Raw genomic sequence first — 27,870 nt, forward strand, 5'->3', positions numbered from 1 at the left:
ACTGGAGAAGATTGAGATGGATGCTGTTTGTTCCTGTTTAATTATTAATAGCTTCTCTTTTCACTCTAGCAGTTGACCAAGTTGAGATATTCAAATACACAGGATTGATTTATAATAAATAACTGCTCAAATGAGTTAATACATTTCATCCATGTGGCACTTTAGTAAGATTTAGGTAGGGGGTCAAAGCAACTGAGCTGTTTAAAAATGATTGTACGTATTTTGTTTAAGTTCTCTGAGCAGGATTTTCATAGCTTGGCTGAATTTTCTGAAATAAGTTGGAGCTGAAAAGTCTGAATCCAAATGAAGACATAATAACCTTTAGATAACAAGAAACAGATACTTGGTGGCCATGCATTGGCAAAACAGGCTTTGCTTGCTTGGCAGTAAGCATAGCTTTCATGTGCTCGAGATGTCACTAAGGAGGACATCAAAAGGGGAATAACGCTGATTCATTCATTTTAGAAGCATCTTTGTAGAAAGTCCCTTAATTTGTGATTTACACTGGCCATTTAGGATATCCTAAGGCCTCTCTTTCTCCCTTCTGGTGGCAGAGGGAAAGGCAACTTGCATTTGATGACCATCTACTCTAGGTCAACACTTGGCTAGGGACTTTGAATTAACTTATTTAGTTCACTCTGTTCCTGCAAAGATGTTATCACAGTCCCACTTCAGGGATGAGCACACAGACATTTAAACACAAAAGTAGAGAAGAGTGGAGCCAGCATTGAAATCCAGGTTGACCAAAGTTTGAAACCTCACCATTTATCTGTCGGTCTCAGTAGCCATCCTTAGGTACCAGTTAGCATGAAGCAGAGAAGGGAAAGAACAGAAGGACTCCCTAGGCTATCCTGTAGTCCTGTGTACATTGTAATTTGCATGGCTGGGTCAGGAGCTATAAGTAGATGTGTTGGGGGGCTGTCCGTGTTGTTGCTGGTCATGCATGAAGGCAGAGCAACATCTGCTTCTCCATGTTGTGTCTTTCTTAGGAATGGGAATGGGCCTGGGAAATTTGTTTTGGAAGCATGTGAGCAAGTCTTCCTGTGTGGTGTCCATGTTAAGCAGAGATGAAAGAGTAACCTTGGTACAACAGGGGTCCTGGTTCTCATGCACGCTCAAAGGAGGACCAGTGCATGGTGTTTTGGTGGAGTTAATGAGTGGGGAGAATGCATGCTGAGTTCTAAAGCTGTACAAAGGTGCTGTTGATCGGGGTTGAGTGGAGAGTTGAGTTGAAGATAGTTCCTAGTTCCATACTGCCTTTGTGAATGGAATCCACAGACTTACCTCATCTGATTTGGGGATGAGTCTGCGAAAAGCAGGTGTATCTGAACCACACCTCAGATGTTATGTTTACATTCAACAATATCAACTGTGCGTCTTTGAATCTGTTTGCAATGTGCTCTCATATATCTTCCAGAAAAATTATCTTGCTTTATGCATAAGATGGACTCTTGAGGTTCCACAGCCTCCCCACAAAAGTCACTATTTGTATACATAAGACAGACCTGACATAATAAAGAAAATATGTATTTTAGGATGTCACTATCCTTCCTCAGTTTTTTTAAAGGTTGCTGTACCTATAATGTTATTGTTACCTGGACTTCTAGAACCTATTTATCCCAGGATAAGGGCTCTGTCCATCCAATGGTAACTAATCTTTGAACTCCTTAACATTTTGCAGTGTGATGTCCTGAATAGGGGTCTCAGGGTATGTCAAAGTATGTCTTTTAAGTTTCACAGGAAGTTCCTTATAGACGGAGAGAAATTGTTCCTTACCTTGCTATTCCTTTTCCTTACCACCCCAATGGCAGCATTACAAGAGTGTATTCCAGGCTCTCAAGCACCACTTACCATTTTCATCCAATTACTAGACTATGGCTTCCCAATAACACCTTGGTTCTTCACAACTTATGAGCTATTGCATGATTTTGTTTTTCACCCAAGAGCTAAAGAGAAAAGCTTTGCTCATTCTCCTTTCTAGGATATTTCTCTCTGACTTATGGCTCTGAGTTCCTTCCCTGGTAGAATAGACACAAACTACTTACCTTTTCTTCTCAGACATTTACCCCTGTCAGCACTGGTTGACTTCTCCCTTCTGTATCTGTGGGGCTCTGTGGAGTCCGAGTGGGACTGGAGGGAAAACTGAAATATCTAGTTCTATACCTTCTTTGGACTGGTTATCTATGGCCTATCCTGCCACTCAGACATACAGGACACGCCTTAAGTCTAAGGAGGGGTTAGTCATAGTTAGAAGGGCTACTGCCCCTTCTTCAGACAGAAGGGTTAGTTCCCTGGGTTCTTTTCTGAATAGGTGGTCACCCCTTTAAATGGCAATTACTCTTGGAGCTTCTGGTTCCCTTAGAATTTTGCACTGTGTTAATGTGCATAGATTATCTCAGAGCCAAGCAGGTCCTTAGAACAGGATGGTAAGAGCTCCTTGAGATGGGGTGGGGCTCAGGTATCCAGCAAAGGATATGTAGGAACCCCTCAGAAGATGGCAGGAGGGTTCTTGGCTATACCATCCAACACTGCTCACAAGAAGAGTTGTCTCAGTCCTTGTCTTCCCTTCTTTGATTGGAACTTGATTTTAAAGGTGGTCAAGTGCATTTGCTCCTGTAATTGTTTTTAGAAACAAATGGCTCATAAGAAATCCATATGTCTGGAAGAATTGTGACACCACCTCCATTGGGTAGACCCTAGGGGTGGTGAGTTCTGCTGTCTCTGTCTGGGCTGGTGCCTGTCTCTTGCCATCAGTAGTTAATTTCTGCTGATGATTATTGCTGCCTTCTTCTCTCTAGCCACTTGTGGTTAACCCTGATGGAAAATAGAAATCCACCAAGACCTCCAGCCAAATGCATTTACATGCACCTGGCTGGGGAAGCTGTCACCCTGGTGGAGTTTTCATGATGCTAGCATCATGGTCACATGTCATGAACTATCACATGATGTCTTATGCATGATAAGGCCCTAGTGTATGGGTCTTTCCACGCAGGGCACAAGGTGGGTGAGAGGAAACAATTGCTGTTCTGTGTTCATTAGGGAAGCCGGCTTCTATGTGGCCCTCTACCTTCTACCTCAATCTCTCTCTTTGGGTTCATTTCTAAGAATGAGGCATTTGATTCCAGACAAACTTGAGTTGAATTTTCCAGTGTGTTGCTGGGATTCTTTTAGCTGTAAAAGAATGAGAGAAAGCTTAACTCAGAATCCTTTAAACAGAAAAGTCGATGTGACACCTTAACAGTAAATTCAGGAGTAGGATTATTTCTAGTACTAGACCAGGATTCATGTAATGGCACCAGATTCATTAGATGCTGTTTTCTCTGTCCTCTTCCTTCTCATTCCTATGTAGGCTTTCTTCTCATTCCTCCATTTGTTTTCCCTCTGACACACACTGATATTACAGAAAGAGATGGTTATGGGAACTAGATGTTCAAACATTCAAAGGTAACATAATTTGAACTGTGTGATGATAGATGTTGTTGTGGCTGAACAGATTACTGGAGACCAAGATGTTCAGTAAGGAAGCCTTGCCTTTCCCAGAAATGGCTTGGTATAGGAATTCAGCTGAGAAATCATCAATATTGCCCCTGCAGCTAAGCTGGGAGTTATACAGAGAAAAGTCAGCATGGGCAGACCAAGGAGGCAGAGTCCATGCCTAACTGCTGCTTCCAGTCTGTCTATGAGAAGCATAAGTTGCAATCTGGTGTCATCTTTATGAGTGCTGTCTGGGATGCTGTGAGCTCTCATCTGACTTCATCGCATCTGCTGATACAGATATTTCAGCATGAAAGTCGCTCTTCAACTTCTATGGGGATGTTTATAGAAATCAAATTGTAAGCTATCTAACACGTTTTCCTAAATCCACAACTCCAACTCATCAGTTTGCATGCTTTACACTATCTTTACTGAAAAACAAGCAAACAAACAACAATAACAAAAAAATCTTTACTGGTCAGTCTTCCTTCAAGTTGGAAGTGCACTCAAAGATATTGATTATTAGAGTCAGAATATTTTAGGCTTATGTCTTACATCTTCCTTCCTTCCTTCCTTCCTTCCTTCCTTCCTTCCTTCTTCCCTCCCTCCCTCTCTCCCTCCCTTCTTTCTTTTTTTAAAAATAAACTATCTAATCTCTCTCCCTCTTTCCTTTCTTTTCTACCTCTCTCCTTTCCTCCATGCAAAGTGGTTGGTAATAATCACTTTAGATCTCAAGAGGGTGAACAAAGCCATGCATCTTAATTCACTTACCATGTCTCATGAGGCTGTGTAATGGCTCCCAACATTGCTATTCTGTGGCCTTGTTCACTGAGACAAGGGCTCTACCTCTGGCCTCAAAGGTGAAACGCTGAAACTATTTTTTTCACCTCTGTTATGGGGCGGCGGCAAAAGTTTTGAAGGCTCTATTCCTGGAGATCACCCACTCTAGTACTTAGCCTGGCTCATTTTGGGGGGACCCACTAGATGACCTAGGAAAAGACTTCAGTAGGCTAGGGAAGCTTTTGAAAACAGGACATGTGTGAAAGAGTAGGATTGTGTTTGGGAGAGAGGAGAGCTAAAACCATCCAACTGTGATTTCTGGCTTAGTGTTTAAGACTTTCTCCTGTGTTGATCCTGTGAGCACTCCCACCCCCATCCCCCACACCCCCAACTTCTGACCTTGAAGAAGAAGCCAAGAGGCAGAGCTTGTTTCCAAAGGGAGAAGGTGTAACCCACAGCTGCAGGCCTCCCCTGATGGCCTGGAAGGCCACATGCTGCATGGAGGCACTGAGCTTCTATCCCTTTCATCTGAGACTACCTCCCGCTCTAACTCCCTTCTCTGCAGAGAGGCCTCCTGGGATCCTGGTGCAGAACAGCAAGCTGAGTTGAAGTAAGTGGGCCCCAGAACTCGGTGCTTCTCCCAAGGCAGGGGGAGCATTCTGAGGTTATTCACTCTCTGCTTCACTGGAACTTTATGTTTTGAACCAGATGATACCTAGAAGTCCATCAGTGCATCCCCTCCTAAAACCTACCAGTTTATAGATAGGGACATAGGAGCCTGTAGATGAGGCAGGCAGTATGATGTAATGTTAGAGCGGAGGGTCTCCGAGGTTGGGCTCTTGTTCTCATGAGCTTGTCCACATATACATGTGTGTGTAAGTACACACACGTTCACACACACACACACACACACACACACACACACACACACACACACACACACACACACACACACATCCCTCTATAAAAATCAGATTTCCAAGGCTGCAAGTACTATAAAGGATCTTTGTTCAATTCTCTTTGCATACTGATTCCGATAAATAATTATGCTTTGGACAAATTCATGTAGTTTCTGAGCAGAGAAGAATTTTAACACCCCCACCCCTCAGTCTAATACATCATTATTACAGATGTGAATGTTGAGACTGAAAGGAACCCTAAGCTTCCAGAAACTTGGGGTGGCACCTAGAGAGGACTGTGACAAGATCTCAGGTGACTTGAGTGACTTTCCATAGGATTACAGGTTTCTGCTCATGCTGTGCTGCCTCCCTTCTAGAGTGCTGGAGATGTCTCTGGTCTCTGTTAGGGTAGCGTGACTGGGTCAATCAATACCCCTCTCCTGGAATTTCTCAGGGGAACCTAACTAGGAATTTGTGCTGAATAAAACAGTCATGTACCAGCTTGTGTTGATAAATCATTCTGCACTTCACAGAATACTTTAGCTGCCATTATCAGCCGTCTTCAGGCTTCCCCGAGAATGTCACTCTTCTATTTTTTTTTCTAAGCTGAATTCCCTCCTTTCATTGAAGATGAAAAACTGTGTCTACTGCTTTGTGTGTGTGGTCCTGCAAGTGAACTCTTTCCTCTTTGGCTGTGAGTATCCATCCTTTAGGATGAAAGGATTTTGTTTCATAATTTAAAGAAGCATCCCATTTTCACTGGACAAGCAGGTGCATTTTAATTCACAAGAAAGCTCTGGGGTATGCAAAGTTCCGATGTCCTGAGCCTCATCTGAGCTGCTCCAGCAGGCATCAGCGAGGCTAGATGGGGCAGCCAGGAGTTTGCCAAGGCCTGGCTTGCTCCTCATATCGTCCCCCCTCCCTTGATGTGCTTCCAACTTTCCTTAGCCCGGGGATGCAGCCATGGATGACAGGTCTCTGCTGTGATATGTATTGTTTACTGAAGTAATTAAAATATGCAAAGTGCTCCCTGTCCTCCACTCCTTTGCATTTCCCTAGCTTCTTCTGGCATTTTCAGCTGGCGGTTAATAAAACACAAGGGGGGCCCAAAGGCTCTGGTCTCCCTCCAGCTAAAATGACTAATTTGGAGTGATCTGGAAGTCGTAGTTCTTACCCCTGCCTACAGCTGTACCTTTCTGCTTGATCTGCTGAGCCTGCAGTACATGACCTTACTGGAAAGGGAAAGGCAGTGTCCAGAGGAAAAAGGGAAGCAAATGCCTGGCTTGCTGTTTGTATCAATGCAAAATCGGAAAAGACTTCTCATCTTTCCTCAGGGTAGCTTTACTTTGAAAGGGCTACAGCCAAGGACACTGGGAACTGATTCCCTAATTCAACCTAATCTCTACCATCCCTGGCCACCAAACATGCCTGTTTACTTACACGGTAGAAAATCACCCACTCACTTAAATTATCTAAATGCCTGGCTCAGAGATTACTCTATGCAAACGTACTTACAGTCGAGCAATAGACTAACACTCCCACATCTGCTCTATAACCATCACTGTGACAGTTCTTTGCTAACATATATTGAGAGTTCCCAAGCTCCACGCACCCTGCTCAAATTCCATGGATTGTTCTCATTTAATCCTCATGGTAAATCTTATTAATATTTAATGTATGGACAAGCTGAGATTTCAAGAGGTAAAGTGATTTCTTGAGGTGACTTGGCTATGAGTTTGTGTCTACATCATGATATTATGCCATTCCTATCTTGAGGGCTACTTAGGAGTGCGGCAGCTCTTTTATCCATCTTTGGGTTCTGTTTCTGCATCCATCAATTCTTCTAACAGGAGATCCTGCTCCTGTCCAGGGGCACTGAATAAAGTACGCAGGGTTCTGAGTTTTCCAGAAGTGTCAGGCCTTGCTTCGATTCATCTCTTCTCTAGGTCCAAACACACGACTACTTACTTGTCTCTCCTCATCCAAGGCAGCATTCAGGAGCTCCTGGTCCTGAGAAATGAGTGATATACAAAGGCACTGTGTCCAGAAAGTCTTCACAAGGAATGAAGGAAGACCACAGTGGATATAACCTCCTTGTAGATGGCTTGGAAGCAGTCAGCAATGATACAGGCGCTTTGCTACTGAAGGAGATGCAATTAAACACTGCTCCTTGGCACTTTTCAGAGTAGTTGCCTGCTGATGGCCATCCTTAGATGTTCCTTAATTAGTCCCAGGCCCTGAGGTGACTGGGATTGGGGATTAAGCAGAAGTTGCTTTGTGTTGTCTGCTTCTAAGGCAATAATACAGGGCCCAACAGTAGTTGCACAGGCTTCTCCTAACATCCAGACATGACTTCTGTATGACAGACCTCACAAATGGTGAGTCAGGAGGGCTAGAATTGGATCCTGGAGTTAGGAAAGACCATCAGTTAGGAAGGTCACCTGGTCTGGGTATTTCAGCCAAAGCTGAGGAGGCAGGCAGGCTCTCATCCTGAGTTTCCCTGGAAATGTGCTCTCTCTGGGTCATGAGGAAGACTATTCCATGGATTGTTAAATAACCCCTTTCCCTCATGGCACCTGTGGTGTATATCTGTTGTCATTTCAGATTCCTATACAGTAAAAATAGCACTCAGTCGGTATAGTGTACACACTTGTGATGTCAGCACGTGGGATGCAGAGGCAGAAGGGTTGTGCCTACGTTATAGAGTAAGTTCAAGGCCAGGTTGGGCAACTTAGTAAGGCCATTTCTTAAAATAAAAACAAAAGCAAGTGAGCAACCAGCAACAAACAAACAAACAAACAGGCATCACAGGTCTGGGGTCACAGCTCAGGGTAGAACATGGCCCTGGGTACATGCCCTTGGGTAACAGAAACCAGACTTATAATATGTGATTCAAGAATCCAGTTCCTTTGTTTGAAGGTAAGTGTGGTAGTCAATGATAGGAGTTATTATTGTTGTTACTTTTATTATTGTTGTTGAGAAAACCAGAAATGGAGCCAATTCCTGGCTAAGTTTGCCTTTTGAATAAAAGACTGTTTCATAGTTCAGTTCCTTTTTCTTTTTAAAGTTTTAGTAACTTTACCTTATACGTACGAATGTTTTGCCTGCATATTTATAGACACACACACACACACACACACATGTATTTGCACTGCATGCATGCCTGGTGCCCATGGAGGCCAGAAGTGGGCATTGTACCCACTGGAACTTGAATTAAGATGATTGTAAGCCACCATGTGAATGCTGGGAACAGAATTCTGATCTTCTGCAAAAGTAGCAAGTACTCTTAACCACTGAGCCATCTCTCCAGTTCCTCCTAGTTCATTTTCTTAAAGCCACTCATTTCAATTTTCTTTGATCTCCTACAGTAGAGCCTCCCACTCAGAGCATGGTGTCGTGGGGCCCAGCCCAAAGACAATGTTGTGTATTCTAGCTAGCCCCAGTCTTGTCTTCTCTGGAATTCACTTTAACTGGCCTTCCTGGGTACCATAGCCATGCTTTTTTTTTCAGACATCCCAGATGCAGAGATCAAGACTGGCAGTCATGCAATTCCTGACTGCCCCTCTAAACTGTGCCTAGTGCTTCCTGGTGGCACCATCTTGAACTTAAAAACTCACAAAGAGAAGGGCTTGGAGTATGGTGATGCATTCCTTCTTGCTGATGACTGATGGACTATCTTTCCATCCCCGATCTGGTCTCTCATCCACTATGGTTGCCTCACTGTTGTAAGGGCTCACTGAGCAGAATGTCTAAGTCTCTTTGGGAGATGCTTGCAAGGAAGATTTAGATTCAAATCCCCATGCATGTATATTTCTTCTTTCATTTACTACCTCATTTCATTTGGGTACACGTTGTGAGTAGGTGCATTATTATCCTCATTCCACACACAAGGATGTAAGTCTTCCAGAGGATAAACATGCTATGGATACTCAACTGGTATATAGCCCCTGCTCAGTTATACATTATTCCTCTGGTTCCTTTGGTCCTCTGCTTCCTGAATTATCATACAAATTTTCAGTATCACTTATTGTAACTCATGAAGGGCAACAAAATATTTAGCCAAGTAAAACTTTGTTTGCAAGAGATGATTTGTAATTTGGCCTAAATCAGTGTGAATATAAGCTGGAACCTAACTGCTGGTACAGGAGCATTACAGGGTAATTAAAAATACCTAGGATCAGTCAGTGGACCGATTTGCCTTCCTTTATTTGTAGTATTAGTGTGCACATTTGAGGTCTAGGTGGCTTCTTTGGACTCCAGTTTGATCTATGAGTTTGAGCTGAGTTGAGACCTCCAGCTTTGTTCTGTGAATTGAGTTCTTTGAACATCTTAGAAAGTTTGTTTCCATGAGAAGATTTCAGTGCAGCCAAGAGGCTAGAGTCAAGGCATCTGGGAAGGAAAATAAGGGCCAAGTCTTTTTTCATTGCAATGTTTGCTCTCTCTAATACAGAAATATACACATTGCTTGGGTGTACTGAAGGACAGGGGGGACTTTGAATGGATGCCAGCATTTAGTCCCGGTTTAGGAAGGGAAGGGAGAGAAGACGTTAGAAAAGGTGTGTATTCCAGGAGCACCCATATAAGAACTTTGCTCCTGGCGGATTCAGCTCTAGGTATGAGACTTGGGAAGAATCACAGTGGGCTTATTTATCCTCTAGGCTCACATTGCTAAACAGCTTGGCTCTTAACTCCTTGTAGTTTTGGAAGACTCTGAGGATTTTTTCCTAATCCAGGGGCTAGAGGCTCAGATGCAAGACAGCCTCTCCTCTGAGACTGTGCTAAATGGATGCCGACTGCATAAACTGTCACAAAGCCCTGCTTTGAAGGAGCTCCACTCTAATGTCTTTGTATATTTTCTCTCTGTTTTTCCTCGGAACAGTTCCAAGTACCTACTATACTTGGGGCCGAGATCTTCAATTTGTCAACAAAAAAAGTGAGAGGATAGCTTGCAGCCATGCTCTTGGGAAGAGGGGGAGTGTAGATGAATTTCTAAATGGTCTTATTAAATAAAAAACATGGAGCCAGACATATGGGTGAAAGCCTGGGAGAGATCAGGGAAATAGGGAAAGCCACAGCTAACCTTACCTCACCAACTCTGCAGCTTCCAAAATGCCGTGACTTCCTGTTTACCCTCACCTATATGCCTTGCTCTTCTGCCATCTGATTTGCTCTCTCCGTTCAGCTACATCACTTCCTCTTCCTACCCAGCTCTGTCAATTGCTGTCTGTCTGTACAGACCTCCAGACTTCCATGGTTAACTAGTTTGGGAATTTAGGGTGTGTGCCACCACACCTGGCTCTGTTTCTAGTGTGGCCTTGAACACACAGAGATCCTGCCTGCCATGTAATAGGATTAAGGGCGTGTGCTACCGCTGCTTGACTTATTTGTTTACTTATAATGTTTTGGTTTTTTCCCCTCTGATCTCCAGGCAAGCTTTATTTATTAAAGCACAACTAAAATATCACCACATTTCAGCACAAATAAAATATCACCACAGGGGAGAGGCAAAAGCAAGTCTGACTTCACAATTCTGAGGTGTAGTGTCACTGTAGAGAAGTCTCGGTCCCTAGTGCCGGGTCTCCCTGGCATGGGAGCCAGGGAGTTTCTGTGTCCAGAGTGAATTCACAGATAGACATGGAATTTTTAAGTGTACGTTTAGGTATCATGGTTTTAAAATCAAAATAATGTTTAGACCAATCTATCTTCATCCACACAAACTGAAAAAAAAAATGGCTTTGCTCAGGGACTTAAAGTCCAGCTATAAAGCAACAGAAAAAAGGTAAACATATGGATTAGCTACCTTTCTTGCTGTTGTGATGTGGTGGTTTGAATCAATTGGCCCCCATAGGCCCACGGGGAGTGGCACTATTAGGAGGTGTGGCCTTGTTGGAGGAAGTGTGTCCCTGGGGGTGGGCTTTGATGTTTCAGAAGTCCAAGCCAGGCCCAGTGTCACACTCTCTTCCTACTGCCTGCTGATCCCGATGTAGAACTCTCAGCTACCTCTCCAGCACCATGTCTGCCTGCACGCCACCATGGTTCCAATCATGATGATAATAGACTAAAGCTCTGAACTATAAGCCAGCCTCAAGTAAATGTTTTCCTTTATAAGAGTTGCCATGGTCATGGTGTCTTTTCACAGCCATAGACACCCTAAGACAGGCGACAAAAATACCTGACAAAGGCAACTGAAGGAAAGAAGGAGAGGCTTGTTTTTGCTCATGGTTTGAGAGGATGCCATCCAAGATGGCTGGAAGTCATGGCTGTGGGACTGTGAGGTGCCTTGTCACTTTGTGCCCATAGTCTGGAAGCAGAGAGAGGTGAGCTTTGCTTCTCTGCTGGTCTTCTCCTCTCTCTCTCTCTCTCTCTCTCTCTCTTATTCAATCTAGAATCCTGGCCTGTGGTCTGGCATATCCATATTCAGGGTGGTCTTCTCTTAGTTATACTTCTCTGGAAGCATCTTCACATCTAGGTGATGCTAAACCCAGTCAAGCTGACAATGAAGATTGACCAACATACTATAGGACCAAACATTAATCTTCGTATGACTGAAAGTGGGGGCTTTTCAGTTGTATACTTTGAGGTATATCTATGTTGTAGTCAAACAATATAGTTACATAGAAACCAGAATGAATTTGTCACACTGGGTTTCTTCTGGCCAGGATTTCCATGTCTGGAGAGATGTGTAGAGTAGTTTCTAAAGATTTCTCCACCCTTGTCTGGAGATGTGTAGGGTAATTTCTAAAGATTTTCCCACCTGTTTGTGCTCAGAAATTATAGCTTCAGTGTCGTTTCTTTCAAACCTTCAATTCTGAGGACCTTAGATTTAGGAGGCAGGACAAGATTGACACTCCAAATGACACCTGGAGAGAATGTAGGCTTGTTAAGGTGAGGGTGGTTGTCCAAGGTCCTGCCCAGTTCAGTGGGACAAAGAATTGCACATCGTGGAAAGAAGACCCCCCCTCAGACAAGAAAGGGAAATGACAGAGAGAGCGGAGCCACTGTTAAGACTGTGACACCTAGAAATCTGAGGTGGGGAACTTAAAGGCAAGGGCCCTGAGCAAGAGCGAAAGTTGCAAGATCCTGGATACAAAGTAACAGTTCCGGATCCTGAGAGCTCCTGCAGAGGGAAAAATAAGTTACAGATGCACTCGAGACTAGAGAAGCACCGCTGAGAGAAAAAGAACAAACAAACAAACAAAAAACAACCATCTTCCGCCAGGCCCTGGGTGTTCCTCCATTGCACAGGCTCCCTCCTTCTGTAGCAGTTACAATTTCTTAGTAGGGATACAACTGTGGAAGCAAGAATTAGCCCTTCTCCGGGTTGGGGATTTAGCTCAGTGGTAGAGCGCTTGCCTAGCAAGCACAAGGCCCTGGGTTCGGTTCTCAGCTCTGAAAACAAAACAACAACAAAAAAGAATTAACCCATCTTAAAGGGGACAGTCCCTATTTTCCAGATCACTCCATGTTCCACTGCCCTATGCCACTTCAGGCTTATGCCTAGCGAATGAATTAATGATAGCGAATGAATTAATGATAGAAAATGAATTAGTGAATGAATAGGTGAATGAATGGACTGGGAAGAAAGCCAAACAGCTGGTTAAAGGAAATGCAACAGTTGGGTAGAAGCCTGAGATGAGAGAGGGGCAGAGGAGGGAGAAAAGGTAGGAGCTGGGACAGTTTCAGAACGGCAAATTAGTATTGCTCGGGCGCTGAAAATCTCCCATGTTTGTAAGGGGGGAACCGCTAAGGAGCCCAGCAGCTGGAATAAGTAACATTCCCAGCAATGAGTAACACTCATTCCTGAAAGGATTCCAGTGGTCTGAAAAGTTTTGAAGCTATTAACAAAGCTAATCAATTGATCAATTGGTTTAGAGTAAAAACATTTGTTTCTATTGTCTTGAGGAAAAAAAAATGGAAGAAAACTTTGGACCTTTCTTTTATATAAGGCTATTAATTTCAAGAAATGCCCAAGGGAGTATTCATCAACCTTACATGACAGGAGCATGTCCAGAAGGTCCGTGTCTGTGTCAGCATCTGCTACTGTCCTCACAAAGCGCACACAGTGTTCTGTCTATACATTCAGACATCCCACATCCCTCCTCCTGATATGTTAGTGTGTAACCAAAACTAGTGTGCATACTCTATATTTGAAAACCCCAAACTCCGGAGCAAGGAGGAACTAATTTTAATGACTGTAGTGGTGGCTACTAGGACAATAGTAGCTAGTGTCATGTTCAGCGTGATAGCTGTCCTTGGCTAATGTATTTCTGGGACGTGGCAGAGCAGGATGCAAGAGGCAAAATCTATTGGGGCAGTGTTAAGTGTTAAACAGACTTCTCAGGGGTTGAAAAAGATATAGGTTGGAGTTTTCTTTCTTTCTTAAGTGTACATGGGTATTTTTCTCTGTGCTAAGACATGCAACTAAGAAACACTAAAACTGAATTTAAAAAAATAGCATCTGCCCTGAGTGGCAGTCTCTTGATGATTAGACCATTTGGTCATAAACATACATTTCAAAGTTTGAACAATTCTTTGCAGCCAATTCCTCAAAGAAGATAGGTTGCCTTATTATCTCCTTCCCAAAGTCTGGCTTGACCCATTTTCCTTCCAAAAAGAGGAAGTTTGAGTTGTTTGCAGAAATACTCTGCCCTGTAAATATGCATTTACTCTTCTTTGCTTGGTCTTGGTCTATCTATTTGGAGTACGGGTTACTGTGTCTCATATCTAGTCAGTGTTTGTGAGGGTAGATGTTTTCAATGTCTGGGTGAGAGGTATATGCTTTGGTGTCCCATTGTCCCTGGAATAGACAAAGAGGCACGAGGATCTTCTACAGCCTAGCTGACTTTCTCTTTGACCTACAATAATGGGCTCCCTCTAACTACAGCAAAATGAAAATGGACAAACACAAGTCCCTGTTCAGGAGCTAGATGAAAGCTGTGGAGGAAGACTTAGGAGGTCTGAGGATTCCCTGTGGTGCATAATATTCTACACCCAAGAAGAACTGGGGCTGGGTCCCCTACAGCCAACCCACACTCCATATCATCTGCACTATGTACTTTGGGCTTTCAAGGATGCAGCTGAGACTGAAGACTAGGGGCTAGGATGAAGGAAGGGTGCTTGGGTCTTAAATAGACACCTACACTGATTAGCATGCTGCTCTCCCTTCACCCCGTCTCTTCTTATTACCTCCTTTAGGGAATGGCTCAGTCAGAGACCCGAGGAAAGACAAGAGAGACAGGACCTTTCACTTCTGCATGGAAAGGTTCTAGACCTAAATGTTCCAAACTTTTATGATCCCATAAAAATTTTGGAAAATTTTGCATGTCCCTCATACATTTGAAGTTGTCATTGGGAAAACTTCTATATAGTTGGTTGCAATCTTTTAAAAAGTTGCAAGTGCTGCCTTCATTTCCAGAATATTGTAAACATTGACATTAAAAAATACATCATTCCTTTAATGCCTCTAATGAAGTTTAAATACCAGAGCAATTTGGTACAGCATCTATTTAACACATGAACAAGTTCTTAAACAGCCATTTTTACATGGCTCCTCTTTCTTCTTGAATTTATATTTTCATTTCAGTTACCACACTGAATTTTATCTTTATATAATTTATTTTTATGCTTGAAAGCCCTTTATTGGCCACTCTATCATAGTTTGCTGTGACAAAAATGTGTGTGAAGATTTAAATTTAATATTTAATGTCCAGTGACCATAAGTTTCTAAATGTTACGAATTTTTTTTGGAATGAGTATCTCTGCAATTATTAGCAATGTGCAGAAACAGGCAGTATATTAAAATAATATCTATATACACCAGCTTTTGGTGACTCTAGAAGATAAAAGTAAAATGTGAATGGAAATTTATCTCCTTTGTTTGCCAATTCCCACATGCATTATTAATGAACTTATTTATTGTTAATACAGAGGATGATTCAGGATCAATTCTATCCAATTTTTATTTTTTTATTATTTTATGATTATTATCATTATTTGTGATCCAAGAACCAGGATCACAGCAAGCAACATCTGTGAAGGAAAGGGATATTTTTTTCCTATTGACATGTGACTCAAGGTTTTGAGCTATTTGCCTGGGCTGTATATTGGTCTCTTATCAAGGATTATTTTATTTTTTATCTCACATGATAACCTTTTAGGTTTGTTTTCCCTTTGGGTTTTTATTATTTTTTTCATTTATTTATGTTTTGGAATCGGAGACTCAGAGTTCAAGAATTCGGTTCTGATCACCAGAGAACTTCCTAGACCACTGAGAGTTCTAAATTCAAGTTCAGAAAAGGTGCCTATAAGAGTTGAGGATCTGCAAAAATACCTCCCTCACAACTGTGCTCACTGAGGACATGCTTTGAGGTCTTCAAGCGTCTCCGAGCTTTGCAGACTCAGGTGTGCAATCACAGGAGCAGGCAAGGTTCTTGGTGTCTCATGCTTTCCATGAGAGGAAGTCCAGGCTCTTCTGTCAGTGGGGTTGACTGGGTAAACTAAGCAGCTGGCATACATGGCAAGTCCTGTACAGCTATACATGGAAAGCGTGAACTCTTGTTAAGAAAGCAAAGCACAGAACAGAGAAATTAATTTGAATCGATATGTGCCTTTGTAAAAAAGGGGGGGGGCGCATAAACTAGACCAAACCCAAATTGTGCTGCATAGGAGGGTGAGAGTAAGGTTGCCTAGTGGTGAGGGCAGTAGTAGAATAAGAACTGTAAGTTATATAAAAGGATCTCACTTTGTGCTTTTGAGATTGAAACTATGTTTCCATTTTTTTTAGCAAGATCAACAAGTAGTGATATTAAATAAGTTGGAAAATGAAAATCAAATTTTTTTTTCTAAAACTAAAAAAGAAATAAAATAGGAAGTCTATTGGTGTAGTGACTTTGAAGGGGTTAAGACACAGCTGCACTTTCTGTTCTTCTCCAGTCAGTGTCTTAAGGGCAGAAGAAATTCAAAGCAGTGTAGGGGGGTTGATGTTGAAACTATGTACACAGTTTTAGCACGATTAAGAAGTGAAGAATATGTTGAGAACAATTCAATAACTTTTTAAATTCTAGAAATCAAGATTTTTAGCATAAGAGGAAAATTGCAATACAAAGTCAAAGGAAGTCGAGCAATCCTAAATTTGAGTGTGGATGAAACAAAATCATGAAGTCATGATGTAGTTTTTCCCTTTCACAAAAAATGATTCCCTAGCTTTGAATTTCCTACTCTAAAGACTCAGAAGTAATGACCACCCTAGTAGCACTGAGCACTCATATTATGAGCCCTATTATGGCCCCAAAATTCCATTGTGCATCAAAAAGATGCAGAGATCCTTGGAGAAACAGCAGCTTCAAAGACTCTGACACGAAATGTTCAAGAGAAGCCTAGAATATTCTCTTATGTCAGAAGGGAAGGTGCTATCAAAGACTGACGGGGTTATACGAGAAGAGCGAGGCACAGCTTTCAGAGGTTTCCACTGGCCTACGATGGAAGGAAACGAGGCATCAAAAACAGCCACTGCAGCGGACCAAAGCACTTCAAGTGTGTGTTTAAAAAAGAGCAAGTCCTGGAAACGCTTTTCAGAAGCAAAACAAAGCTCTCACAGCTGACCCTCGGAGAAGGCTGCATCTGCTTTTCTTATTGCTATCACCAATAAGCGACAAGCACCGACTTAAGGGAGGAAGCGCTTATTTGACTCACGGTTCGAGGGGGTATAGCCCATCCTGGAGGGGAAGGCATCATGGAGGCAGCAGAGGCAGCCGATCACATTGTGTTAGCAGTCAGGGAGCAGAGAGGGTACAGGAAGTAAGGATGGGGTATTAAACCTCAAGACCAACTTCCGGGGATCCGCTTCCTTCAGCAAAGCTTCTTTTCAACTTTGCAAAAGCACACCATAAGCTGGGCACCTAAGTGTTCAAATACACAAGCCTATGTGTTCCAACCACATTTCAACCATAATGCTAGGGGATGAATTCAGTGTTCTAAAAACTAGTAAATAGAGGGAACTAGTCAAGCAGCCATCTTGCCTGACTCATAGAAGCTGTAATCAGTACAATCACATAGCAGATGAAGGGAAGTTTTTATTTATAGATTTCCTACTAATACAGAAGGAATACTATAATTAGAGTGTCATCCTTTTGAACCACTAATGAAATAATGGATTTTGGCAATGATCATCAATGGCTGCTAAAGTCATTAGGTGAAAGGGGACTGTATAATGAGTGATCAGACACAATCCACTGATCATATAAAAGGGAGACACACTTCATCTCCCACCATGTTTCAGAGGAAGCATTTACATGTTTCACATGGCAGCATTTATTAACTTGGCTCCCATCATGACTGTAAATACTTGATCAGATACAATCAGGTGTTAGGAATATAGAAGATCTAGGAGCATGTGAAGTGACCCATGGGAATATAATGAATTAATCCAGAATGTGAGAAGTTGGTGGCTCAAATGACCCAAGGAGAATATGAGAGCAAAGGCAACAATAGGTTGAGACACGAAGAAACATTGCTAAATTAATCAGACTTTAAAAGAGTGCTTTCTTTTGCACACACGCATGCACAGGCATGCAAACAAACAAACAAACAATAAAAACACTGAGTGGCATTTGATGCTAAGGAATTGATGGTATTTTGGTAATTCTTCAACATATTAGAAAAGAGCCATCGTCTCATTTCTGTTATTCAAACAAATGTAGCTTCCAGTCTGCCTCTCCCTTTGAGTCTAATTCAGTGCTTCTCAGAGTTTATCTGTAAAAGACAACATAGAAAATATCATAGGTTTTAATAAGTAGCAACTCTATCACAGTGTTAAGGTGGTTTATTTTGCAGCTATTCAACTCTTGGTCCCTGCAGAATGAAAGCATCTCTAGACTATATGGAAAGAGGAACTCCAGTGGTGCAACCCATCAGCGTGTGGTACTTACATGATGATATCGCAATGTGTGGGCATCATGAGTGTCATATGTCTTTACTCACAACTGTGTAATCCACTGGATTTGTGGAAAATCCCAGGTTTCTGCGTTTTAACAAGTATGGCAGACACTCCTGAGAGGTGATTGTAGATATGAGTCCTATTTTTTTTAGTAAGAAGGCTGAAGCTCAGTCAAGATTAATTATTTGCCCAAGGATCTGTAGGTAGAAGAAAACAGAGCTCTGTTTACCAAGGAAAACTGTAACTACCAGTTCTTTTTGCTTTGGGCCACACTCACAGGTAGAACACATTGGGAAAGCATTGGAGGACAGAGCAGAAGCTTTGTGGTACACAGGACAGTGAACTCATTCATACCCTTTAGAGCAAAGGAGAGACCAGACAGGAGGAGGAGGGAAAGAGAAAGGGGGCAATGGGATACAGTTGACATTCCCATGTGGATCTGGAACCTTGAGTTGTCAGCTTTAGAAAATAAAAACACAAGATACCTTGTTAGAGTGGAGCTTCAGACAAAACCCACATTCTTAGTTATGCATGTGTCCTGTGTAGTATTCATGGCTATAACTTAGTTGTTTTAAATTTAAATTTATCTGGGTACCTTGCACCTTTATCCACAGCCTTACTGATATGGGAGTGACATCATGAGAGCCTTTAGCACTGTTTTAATGGGTAATGGGTCAAGTGCATTCCACTGCAAAGGAACAGAGTTACCAGGAAGCTGCTTGGACAGAAGGTCCAGAGGAGATTTCCTTGCTTTGTGTAGGTTTGGGAACAGTTGATGACTTTCCTTATAGCTCCTTAGCTGACGAATTGACTTCAGAATGGATATCTGAAGCTTAAGTTCCTCCCCTACCTGGTATCTTTACTAGGAGTCTATTCCTTCAAAATATTAATGGTTTCTGGGTTTAAAGAGAATTTTATGTAGATAGTGTGACTCATACTGTCTCATGTTGATCCTCATATGTCTAGAATGATGGTTTTCATGGGAAACAGACTTAATAATTAAAGAAGTTTCATATTCTTAAGTCAACCTACATGGTGGTCTAAGAAGCAAAGAATCCCAATGAATCCTGCACAGACTGAGGGACAGAAACAAAAGAACAGGTCTTAGGAACCCATGACCACCTAATTTCTATAGACTGACATCTACACCCAATGAGCAAAGCCTCTCCTAAGCAATTCTTCCTTCTGTGTTTCTTAATTCCTAACTTTGTGGATTATGAGGGTGTGTAAGAGAGGACAGAGGAAAGGAGTGATGGGGCAGTGAAAGGCATCCTAGAGCAGACAGGGGCTTCTTCTCTAGCAATTCATTCCAACTTTTGTTTTCCTACATTTTTTTCTAGAATCATTCTTCAGCATCTTTCCTGGACCTTATTAGTTTATGTTATCCTTTTTCAGGGTTAGCTTCAAGATCCTTAAGATATCCCATAGAAAGATCTGATCACAAGCTGATGTTACTCATGCAAAGCTTGAGCAAGTCATCCTATTTTCATCTGAGAAGTGGGCACAATAGAGGCAGCTGCTGCACAGGAATAGAGAAAGGATGAAATAAGAGAATATATGACATCATTATTCATTAATTAGTTTTGTTCTTATCCTTGAGACTATGGCTTCCTGATAGCTTATGTCTGGGTAAATTTTAGGGTGGAGATATTTGTCAATGAGTGTTTTATCGTTATGAATTATTAGACCACTACTTTTCACAGACTGAGTCTTCTGGTTATGCTGGAAGGAAATCAATATGGGTTCTTATGGGCAATAAAGGAAGTTACATTTACTATATTGTCCAGGAATATGTGAAGATGTATACAGTGAGCAATTATTGTATCGTGTGTACATCTCCACACTTAGTGATAACCTAGTAGGTTTTTGTATCCATGATTCTGAGGCAGCCTTGTTGTTTAATTCATATTTTGAAATTGAAGACACTTAAAGGCTAAGTACTCATCAAAAATCATAACAAAATTTAGGGTTTCTTGACTTCCAATTTTTGCTGGTTTTGCCATGTTATCGACCTTACTCCTGGAGGAATGTAGTATAAATGTCACCTACATTGGTGCTGCTACTCCATGAAAGTCTTCTAAAGGGAGCCCCTGTGACTAGCTAATGTTCTTCTGACAGTTGTCTGCTCAAACGCTTAGGCTCATCACAGTTTGCACCCAGCACTCTTGAATTTCTTCTTTTCTGAACACAGAGATTTCAATTTAAAACTTTCTCTGTATTGTATATATATAAAAAACCCACCAACTGAGACGCATACTAGCATCAAATGGAGGGTTCCATTATTTAAAATTATATACCCAGAGTGATGTATTGGTACATCACTGATTTCTGCTTGTTTTCAGTCAAGAGACCAGATGAGACAAACCATTCTAGCATATTCTATCACAAACATACTTATTTTATAAAACTGATATTTTTATGTGTACTTATGTCTGCTGTTTTCTGTCTGTCTAGTCAAATGTTTGTGTTTGATTTTATCTTGGAATTTTAAAATGTGGTACCCGATCATTGTAAAAATTCACACACTATAGAAATACATATACTAAAATCTGGAACTTCCTTACTTCTGTCTCTATAGAAAACTATTGGTTTAGTAGCTTTCTGGACCCTTGCATATCATTCACTAAATTATACACTATTGCTATATATTTGCTTATGTTTATGTATTTCCAGTTTTACATGAGTGATAATGACAAACTATTTATGAACGAGCTGTATTTTACTACATTTATTGTCCTGCAGATACTTAACGTATCAGTATATGCAGCATTTTTACATTCTATTACAGTCACCGTATATACCTTTAAAAATGAACATATTCTGCCTCCTTTAGAAACTACAAAAAAGGGCCTTGAACCAAATAATTTTACCTACACACAAGACAATAGTCTTGTACTACTTCTGAAGTGAAGTCGATGGATTCCAGGGCTCTTGCAATGTCAGCGCGGACAGATAAAGCAAAGACTGTGCCCTCAGAAGCAGATTCCAGTTCCACCATTGGCATCAGAGGATCAGGTCTCACACCTCCAGCATCAGATAGCAACCTTTCTTTCCCCTTTTTATCAAATGTCATTAAAATACATGTCTCTGCTCTTTGACTTGGCATCTCTTCATTCATTTGTGGCCATTTGTAGCTATTTTGTGGCTCGTCTGCTCTTGGTCTTGACTCATCTGTCTGTCTGTTTGCTTATCTAACTAATGTGAAGCAGTACCACAAATCATATGGATTTTAATTCCTTGTCTGTCCCAGCACGGGGGAGGCAGAGGCAGAAGGACTTCTGCCAGCTTGAGGCAAGCCTGGTTTACACAGAGACTTCCAGGCCAGCCTGGGGCTGCTTAGCAAGACTATTCTACAAAATATTATTATTATTATTATTATTATTATTATTATTAATGATTATAATAATTTGTCTTTTACATATGTTGCAGGTATTTCTGTCATTTGTCTTTTAATTATGAATTTTGTCTTTGATATTTAATTTTACAAAATTGTGTCTATAAATTATATCCTTTATGACTTTTTAAGTGTATATCAAGTAGGAAGGTCTTCTGCTCCTGAGGTTATACAAATACCTTTGTAAGTTTTCTTCTAATATTCTTATTGTTTTGTTTTTTATGTTTAGCTCTTTAATCCATCTGGAAATGATTTTTGTATATGGTGTGAGGTAGGTATCTAAGTGTATTTTTTAAATGAACAGTTCATTGTCCCCACACTTTAATTACTAACCCATCATTTCATATATTAAACTCTAGCATTTATACATGGTTTTGTTTCCAGGCTTTCTATTTTGTTACACTAATATATTGTCTATCCCTATGCTAAACACAAGGTGTTCATTACGTAGTACAATAAAATGTCTTACTATCTGATAAAACAAATACCCATCATCGTTCTAGTTCAACAAGTCTTTAATTAAGCAATCACTACTCTAGATAAAGTTTGAATTCATTTTGTCAGTTTCCATAATCCATTCCATAGGAGGTTTTAAATTTTATATTGCACTCAAATTTTACATTGTATTTTAAGAATGAATGAGAGACTTATTCCACCAAACCTTTTTATTAGAGAAAATGATAAAAACTTTGCATTTATGTTGGTCCTCTTTCGTGTTCTTTTACCTGAACAGACCTATACATCTTAAGCCAAGTTATGTCTCAGATTTTTAAGTGCTTTGTTGGTATTATGCAATTTTATTTTTAATTCTTTTCTGAGTTACTATGGTATTGTTAGTATAGTTTGGCTATTGTGTTTCTATATGGGTATCTTACTGAGTTATAAAAGTTTCAATTTCTTTTTAGTTAATTGTTTTGTATAACATGCTGTTCCCAGACAACAGACAATTTTGATTCTTCTCTTTCAACATTTTATTATATATTTACTTTTTAAAATAGGTATTTTATTAATTCTTTGAGAACTCTTCCTACCATGTGTTATGGTCATATTTGTGCCCTGTAACTCCTCCCACACTTATCCCACCTCTCTAATTCTCAAACTTTGTGTCTTCCTTTTTTAATTTTAATAACTTGTAGATTGACTTTGTTCTGGTAGTGTGTCCATCCACCAAATCTCCATGACACCTCAGTCAGGAGTCGGGACTCATGAACTTCTCCCCCTTTCCTGCTAGAATGCTGAAGCTTGGTCTTGTGCAGGCAAGCACAGCAGTTGGGAGATCATGAGTCCATCGTTCCTGTAATGGCCAGAAGACACGGTTTTGCTGTGGCCATCCATGACCTCTGGCTCTTACAATCTTTTCTCCCCCTCTTCTTAGTGGTCCCTGAGTCTTGAGGAAGGGCTGTGATACAGATGTCCCATTCATGGCTGAGCTCTCGAAGGCACTTATTCTCTACAGGTTGACCAGTTACTAGTTTCTGTGTTAAGTACCAGTCGCTGCATAAGGAGACGTCTTTGATGAGGTCTGAGAGCAGCACTAATTTCGGCATAGAGAGATACGTATTTAGAGGCCATTTTGGTATTATATCCATTTAACAAAATAATTACTTTGTTTCATTGCCTAGGATTTCCTGGACAGTTTAACAGAATCAAGGAAATGATGTCCCTTCTGTGTTTCTTAGGTTTTCCAGACTTTGTGATATTTAACTTATTAAATAAAAGTTTTCTTCCTTACTCATAGATTAGGAATTTCAATCAGAAAACAGTATTAGAAAATTTTAGTATCTTTTGAAAGAACTTTTTTTTCCTTTCTTTCTTTTTTTTTTTTTTTTTTTTTTTGGTTTTTCGAGACAGGGTTTCTCTGTGTAGCCTTGTGCCTTTCCTGGAACTCACTTGGTAGTCCAGGCTGGCCTCGAACTCACAGAGATCCGCCTGGCTCTGCCTCCCGAGTGCTGGGATTAAAGGCGTGTGCCACCACCGCCCGGCCCTTTCTTTATTTTTTAATTAGGCAAATGGAACAATAGATTTCCTAAGGTTGTTACTATTTTGATAGATTTTGAATATGATACAATAAGTTATTCAGATTTGATAACTATATTTAGAATAGAAATGTCTACATCAGTACATAGAGATAAAATCTCTTTATCTGTATTATATGTTGGAGACTCTCTGTTGTTAGACTAATTCTGCTTTTAGAGAAATTTAAGCCACAGAGAACGGTTTGAGAAAGTATTTATGCTTCTTACATTGAAAAAATACAGGTTAGAAAGCCTTAGTTGACTTCACAATAAGACTGCCTTTTTATTTTCATCCTATGTGTATTTTATTTGCGATAATTTTAATGTTTGTTCTCAAATTTTCTACATTTTTTTCAGATTTTCATTAATATTTTCCAGTAAATCAATCACTGAACTTGTATTTTAGAAATTGATGATTTTTAATTTTAGCATTTTACAGTTTTCTCTTCTATGTTCCTTATTAACCTTGCCAACGATTTTTGTAACTTTGGATGACAAGCAATTCATTATGTAGATCACGCAAGAGTTTTGTCTTTTTCATCTCTGTTTGTTTGGGCATTGTTTGGATTTATACCAAAGCAGTTTTGTTTTTAAATTTTGTCTTTTTTTTTATTCCTAATTACTCTCTTTATATATTTTCTAGGGTTTTATTTCCTTTCTTAGTTTGGCTATATATTAATTATTCTAAAACTACTTAAATTCTACATATTTTTCTAAAGATTACCTCAGTTATATTCCATAGGATTCAATGAATAAGACTTGAGTTCATACTACAAAAATACTTTTAAATATTATTATTTTAATTGCTCCCAATGAGCTTTTTAATAGATTACTCCTTTGTTGTTATTAATAGTTTGCTTTATTTGGTATGGGAAATGTTTCCTGTTCTTACCCTGTACTTATTTTTTCTTTGAAATTTCAGATGTTCTTTGAGGTTTAATATGTAATTGGAGTGTGTAAATTAAAAAAAATTAGCATGTATTAGTTTCCATTGTGGTGGCTTCATCAGTTTTTAAATTTTATATTTTGTTCTTTATATGTGTAAAATCTCTGTATATTTCACATAGTGCTATTGTTGTATTTGAGTACACAAGTTCATGATTATCATAATGGTGTATTTCTTCAACTTTATATAAAACATTCAATTTGGAATAAACATGACAAGGCTTTTTAAATATTAAGTTGCAACATTCAGGGTTTTTCAACGTCACATGAGAAAAAATACAAAAATGTCTAAAAAGAAATTAATAAAGGGAATTTAATTGGCCATACACATCTGCACAGTGACTATGCATGCTAGCTTATATGCATATGTATATGTGCGTAGTATGTGCATATATGGCTGATTATGTTTGATTTTTATTCCATGTACTTTCACTGTTTTATTTTCAATATTTTCTGTAATTTTGTTTTAAATACAGCTTTTCTAAATAATGTGAACCACTGATTTTTTTAACCTAAATTTTTCCTCCCATGTTCGAGGTAGTAATAACACATTCATGCTTACTGTCTACAGAGTTTTAGAGTTCACTTCCGTTTTGTAATGCTTGTTCATTAATGCTGCCCTCCCCCTTTGTGGTATTCTGTGTAAGATGAGAGATTTTGATGTTGTGTTCCTGAAACTGGTTAGGAAGCTGCATGTCATATTTTTTACTCTTCTAGAAGCTGCTTTAAGTTTTCTGCAAGCATATTTAAGTGTAAATTGTTATGATCAATAATCAATTGGTATCTATTAGTGCTTTTCTCCCCTCTCTTAATGATAAAGTCTTTATTGGGCTTTTAATTATTTCCAGATCTACTCTTCTCTCTACTTATGGTTAAGATTATGTGGAAATTTCATTCCCCATAATTAGGTTAGCAGTAGCAGCAGTGGTACTATTAACATTATTGGTAATATTATTTACTTTGCTTCCATTTTATAGGAAGCCCTTCTTCGTTATTGTATTACCTTTAGCCACCAAATTAGCAAGCATTATTTAGATTTAAATTGTACTGTTGTAGTGTATTTGCTCTATTGTTGTGACATTCAAGTCATAGCATATCTTACGTTCCTTTTTTTCTGTTCTTCTAGTGTCATCCTTTGTCAGTTTCTGGTGACTTTGCTTTTACTTTATTTTCTTTGAAAACCTGTGTGTAGTGAAGAGTCCTGGTCTTTGCTTCCCAGGTGGAAACATCTCATGTTGTCTTTACAGCTGACACAAAGTTATGCTGATTTCAGAAGTCTCAGGATATGAGTGATTTTTCTACACATCCTGAAGACTGGTTTCTTCTAGGATGTTTCCAGGAGAAGATACACACTACCCTTTCAGATATTGAGGTTTTCATCTCTTTTGCCATCTGCTTTCCAATGCTCACTGTTGATGTCCATCCAACTGGTCCATCAGGGAAAGATGTTTGTGTTAACAGTTTATTAGGACACATACACAGAACTCCTTTCTTTTCTAACCAACAGCAAGTGCTTTCATAACACGTATTAGCTGAAAGGTCCAACTTCTGATATTCTGCTTAGTAATGATGCAGTTCCTTCCCGAGTTTTGAATCGTGTTGTGAATTTTCTTTCATGTGTGCTAATATCTCTAACCCAGTGGGTAGTGAATATTTATGCGGTTTTCCTCTCAGTCATATTGCAATCGTTTGCCCTTCTCAGTGGCTTTCTCTTACTCTTGACTCTCATGGGTAAACACACAAATAGCCAGTATCTCTTGAGGCTAATTTTAAAGACTATATCCTGTGATGTATCTTACTAAGCATTTTGAAGATTATTCTTTTTATCCACCCAATTTCTTATTAACAAATGGGCTTAGGGGCTTCCAGAAGTCTCCATCCAACATGAAGCATAGATCTCAAGTTGTGATGAGAAATGTGAGAGCAGAAATTAATAATCTACAGATGAGATGTCCATAGTGTATATTTGTGCCTTGATCACCTTTGTCCAGGTGTCTGACTCAATGGCTGTGGCCACTCTGATGCCTGGAGGCTCACACCGTAATTCTCCTGGCTTCCTCCTGGAGTTTTCTTTAAGAAACATTTTAAGATTTTATTCTAGTATCAGACTCTTATTTCCCTCTCACTTCAGATCACCTTTTAGTTTTCATGCTCAGTGTTAAGAAGTCTGCCTTCTTCCCTCAGGTCTGACCTATAGCTGCTTTCAATATAATGTTCACTGATGTTGAACAATATAATGTTCAACCTCCATTCACCTATGAATTCAGGTTGCCTAAAGCATGGCCACATTAGGATCCAATGCATGGAGGGTACATTTATATAAGAAAGGTAGAGACTTCTGGTTGATTCTGTCTATTTGGTAACTTTATGGGCCTCTGTCTTTACCCGTTTTAGGTGGGAGGACACACCATGCTCCCCATCCGCTGGATGCCTCCTGAAAGCATCATGTACCGGAAGTTCACCACAGAGAGTGATGTGTGGAGCTTTGGGGTTATCCTTTGGGAGATCTTTACCTATGGGAAGCAACCATGGTTCCAGCTCTCCAACACAGAGGTAACAAAGGGACAGGTCAGGATCTGGTTTGGGGGAAGGCTGATAATAGAGATCACAGAACAGGAATTGGATATAGTGTACAGATAGGTGGGCTATGGAGGGAGCCGAGTGGATGCAGAAAAATCAGGAGGAAAATCATAGTGGAGAAAAAATTGTAACTAAAGAAAATGGATATAACTGTCAAAAGAACACAAATCAAAAGTGTCTAAATGGAGACACGAGTCAGGGTTCTGTTTGTTCTGCTACTCATAAAAATAAAAACATTTCGGTTAAGAGCACTGACTGCTCTTCCAAAGGTCCAGAGTTCAATTCCCAGCAACCACATGGTGGCTCACAACCATCTGTAATGAGATCTGGTGCCCTCTTCTGGTGTAAGAGCATACATGCAGGCAGAACACTGTATACATAATAAATCTTTAAAAAAAAATAAAATAAAAACATTTCATAAATATGCAAATATGCAATGTCGTTAACTAGTGGCATCAAGGCCTCACAGTTGTGAGGTACTGAGAAGCACTGAGAGCCCTTGTGCAAGGACTCACTTAATACAAGTTCTCCTCTTTTCCTAAAAGACATAATTTGTTTTATTTTTTATTTGGATGTATTCAATATTGTTAATAAATACTAAATTATAATTTAAAAAATAAGAACATTTCACTAAGACAGAAAGTGAAAACAAAGAGCAGCTGAGAGTTTTTCTATTGTGACATCTTGTGCAAACACCCCCTACTTATGTCTACAAAGGTTTGAGCTACCCCAGGCACAGAGACACATGGATCCCTAATTGACTGAAAAGGCCAAGTTCAGAGTTATGTGCAGGTGTCCAAGAGTAAAATAAACCAACGACAGCACAATAATAGATACTTAAAATATTTT

General features: G+C 40.0%; 1 protein-coding gene across 6 annotated transcripts in view; it reads left to right on the forward strand.

The window, feature by feature from the left end:
* Ntrk3 (neurotrophic receptor tyrosine kinase 3) overlaps positions 1–27,870 on the forward strand; it is a 385,084-nt gene that overhangs the window by 336,076 nt on the left and 21,138 nt on the right. For 3 of the 6 annotated variants that reach the window (XM_052761135.1, XM_052761134.1, XM_052761137.1), the window contains 2 exons: positions 21,711–21,752; positions 26,836–26,994. In XM_052761135.1, the coding sequence (XP_052617095.1) occupies positions 21,711–21,752; positions 26,836–26,994 (201 nt within the window). The remainder of the gene's footprint in view (positions 1–21,710; positions 21,753–26,835; positions 26,995–27,870) is intronic. The other 3 variants (XM_052761136.1, XM_052761138.1, XM_052761139.1) reach the window with 1 other exon arrangement.

Source organism: Peromyscus californicus, unplaced genomic scaffold, assembly GCF_007827085.1.
Source record: "Peromyscus californicus insignis strain IS unplaced genomic scaffold, ASM782708v3 Scaffold_4__1_contigs__length_199733344, whole genome shotgun sequence".
NCBI lineage: Eukaryota > Metazoa > Chordata > Mammalia > Rodentia > Cricetidae > Peromyscus > Peromyscus californicus.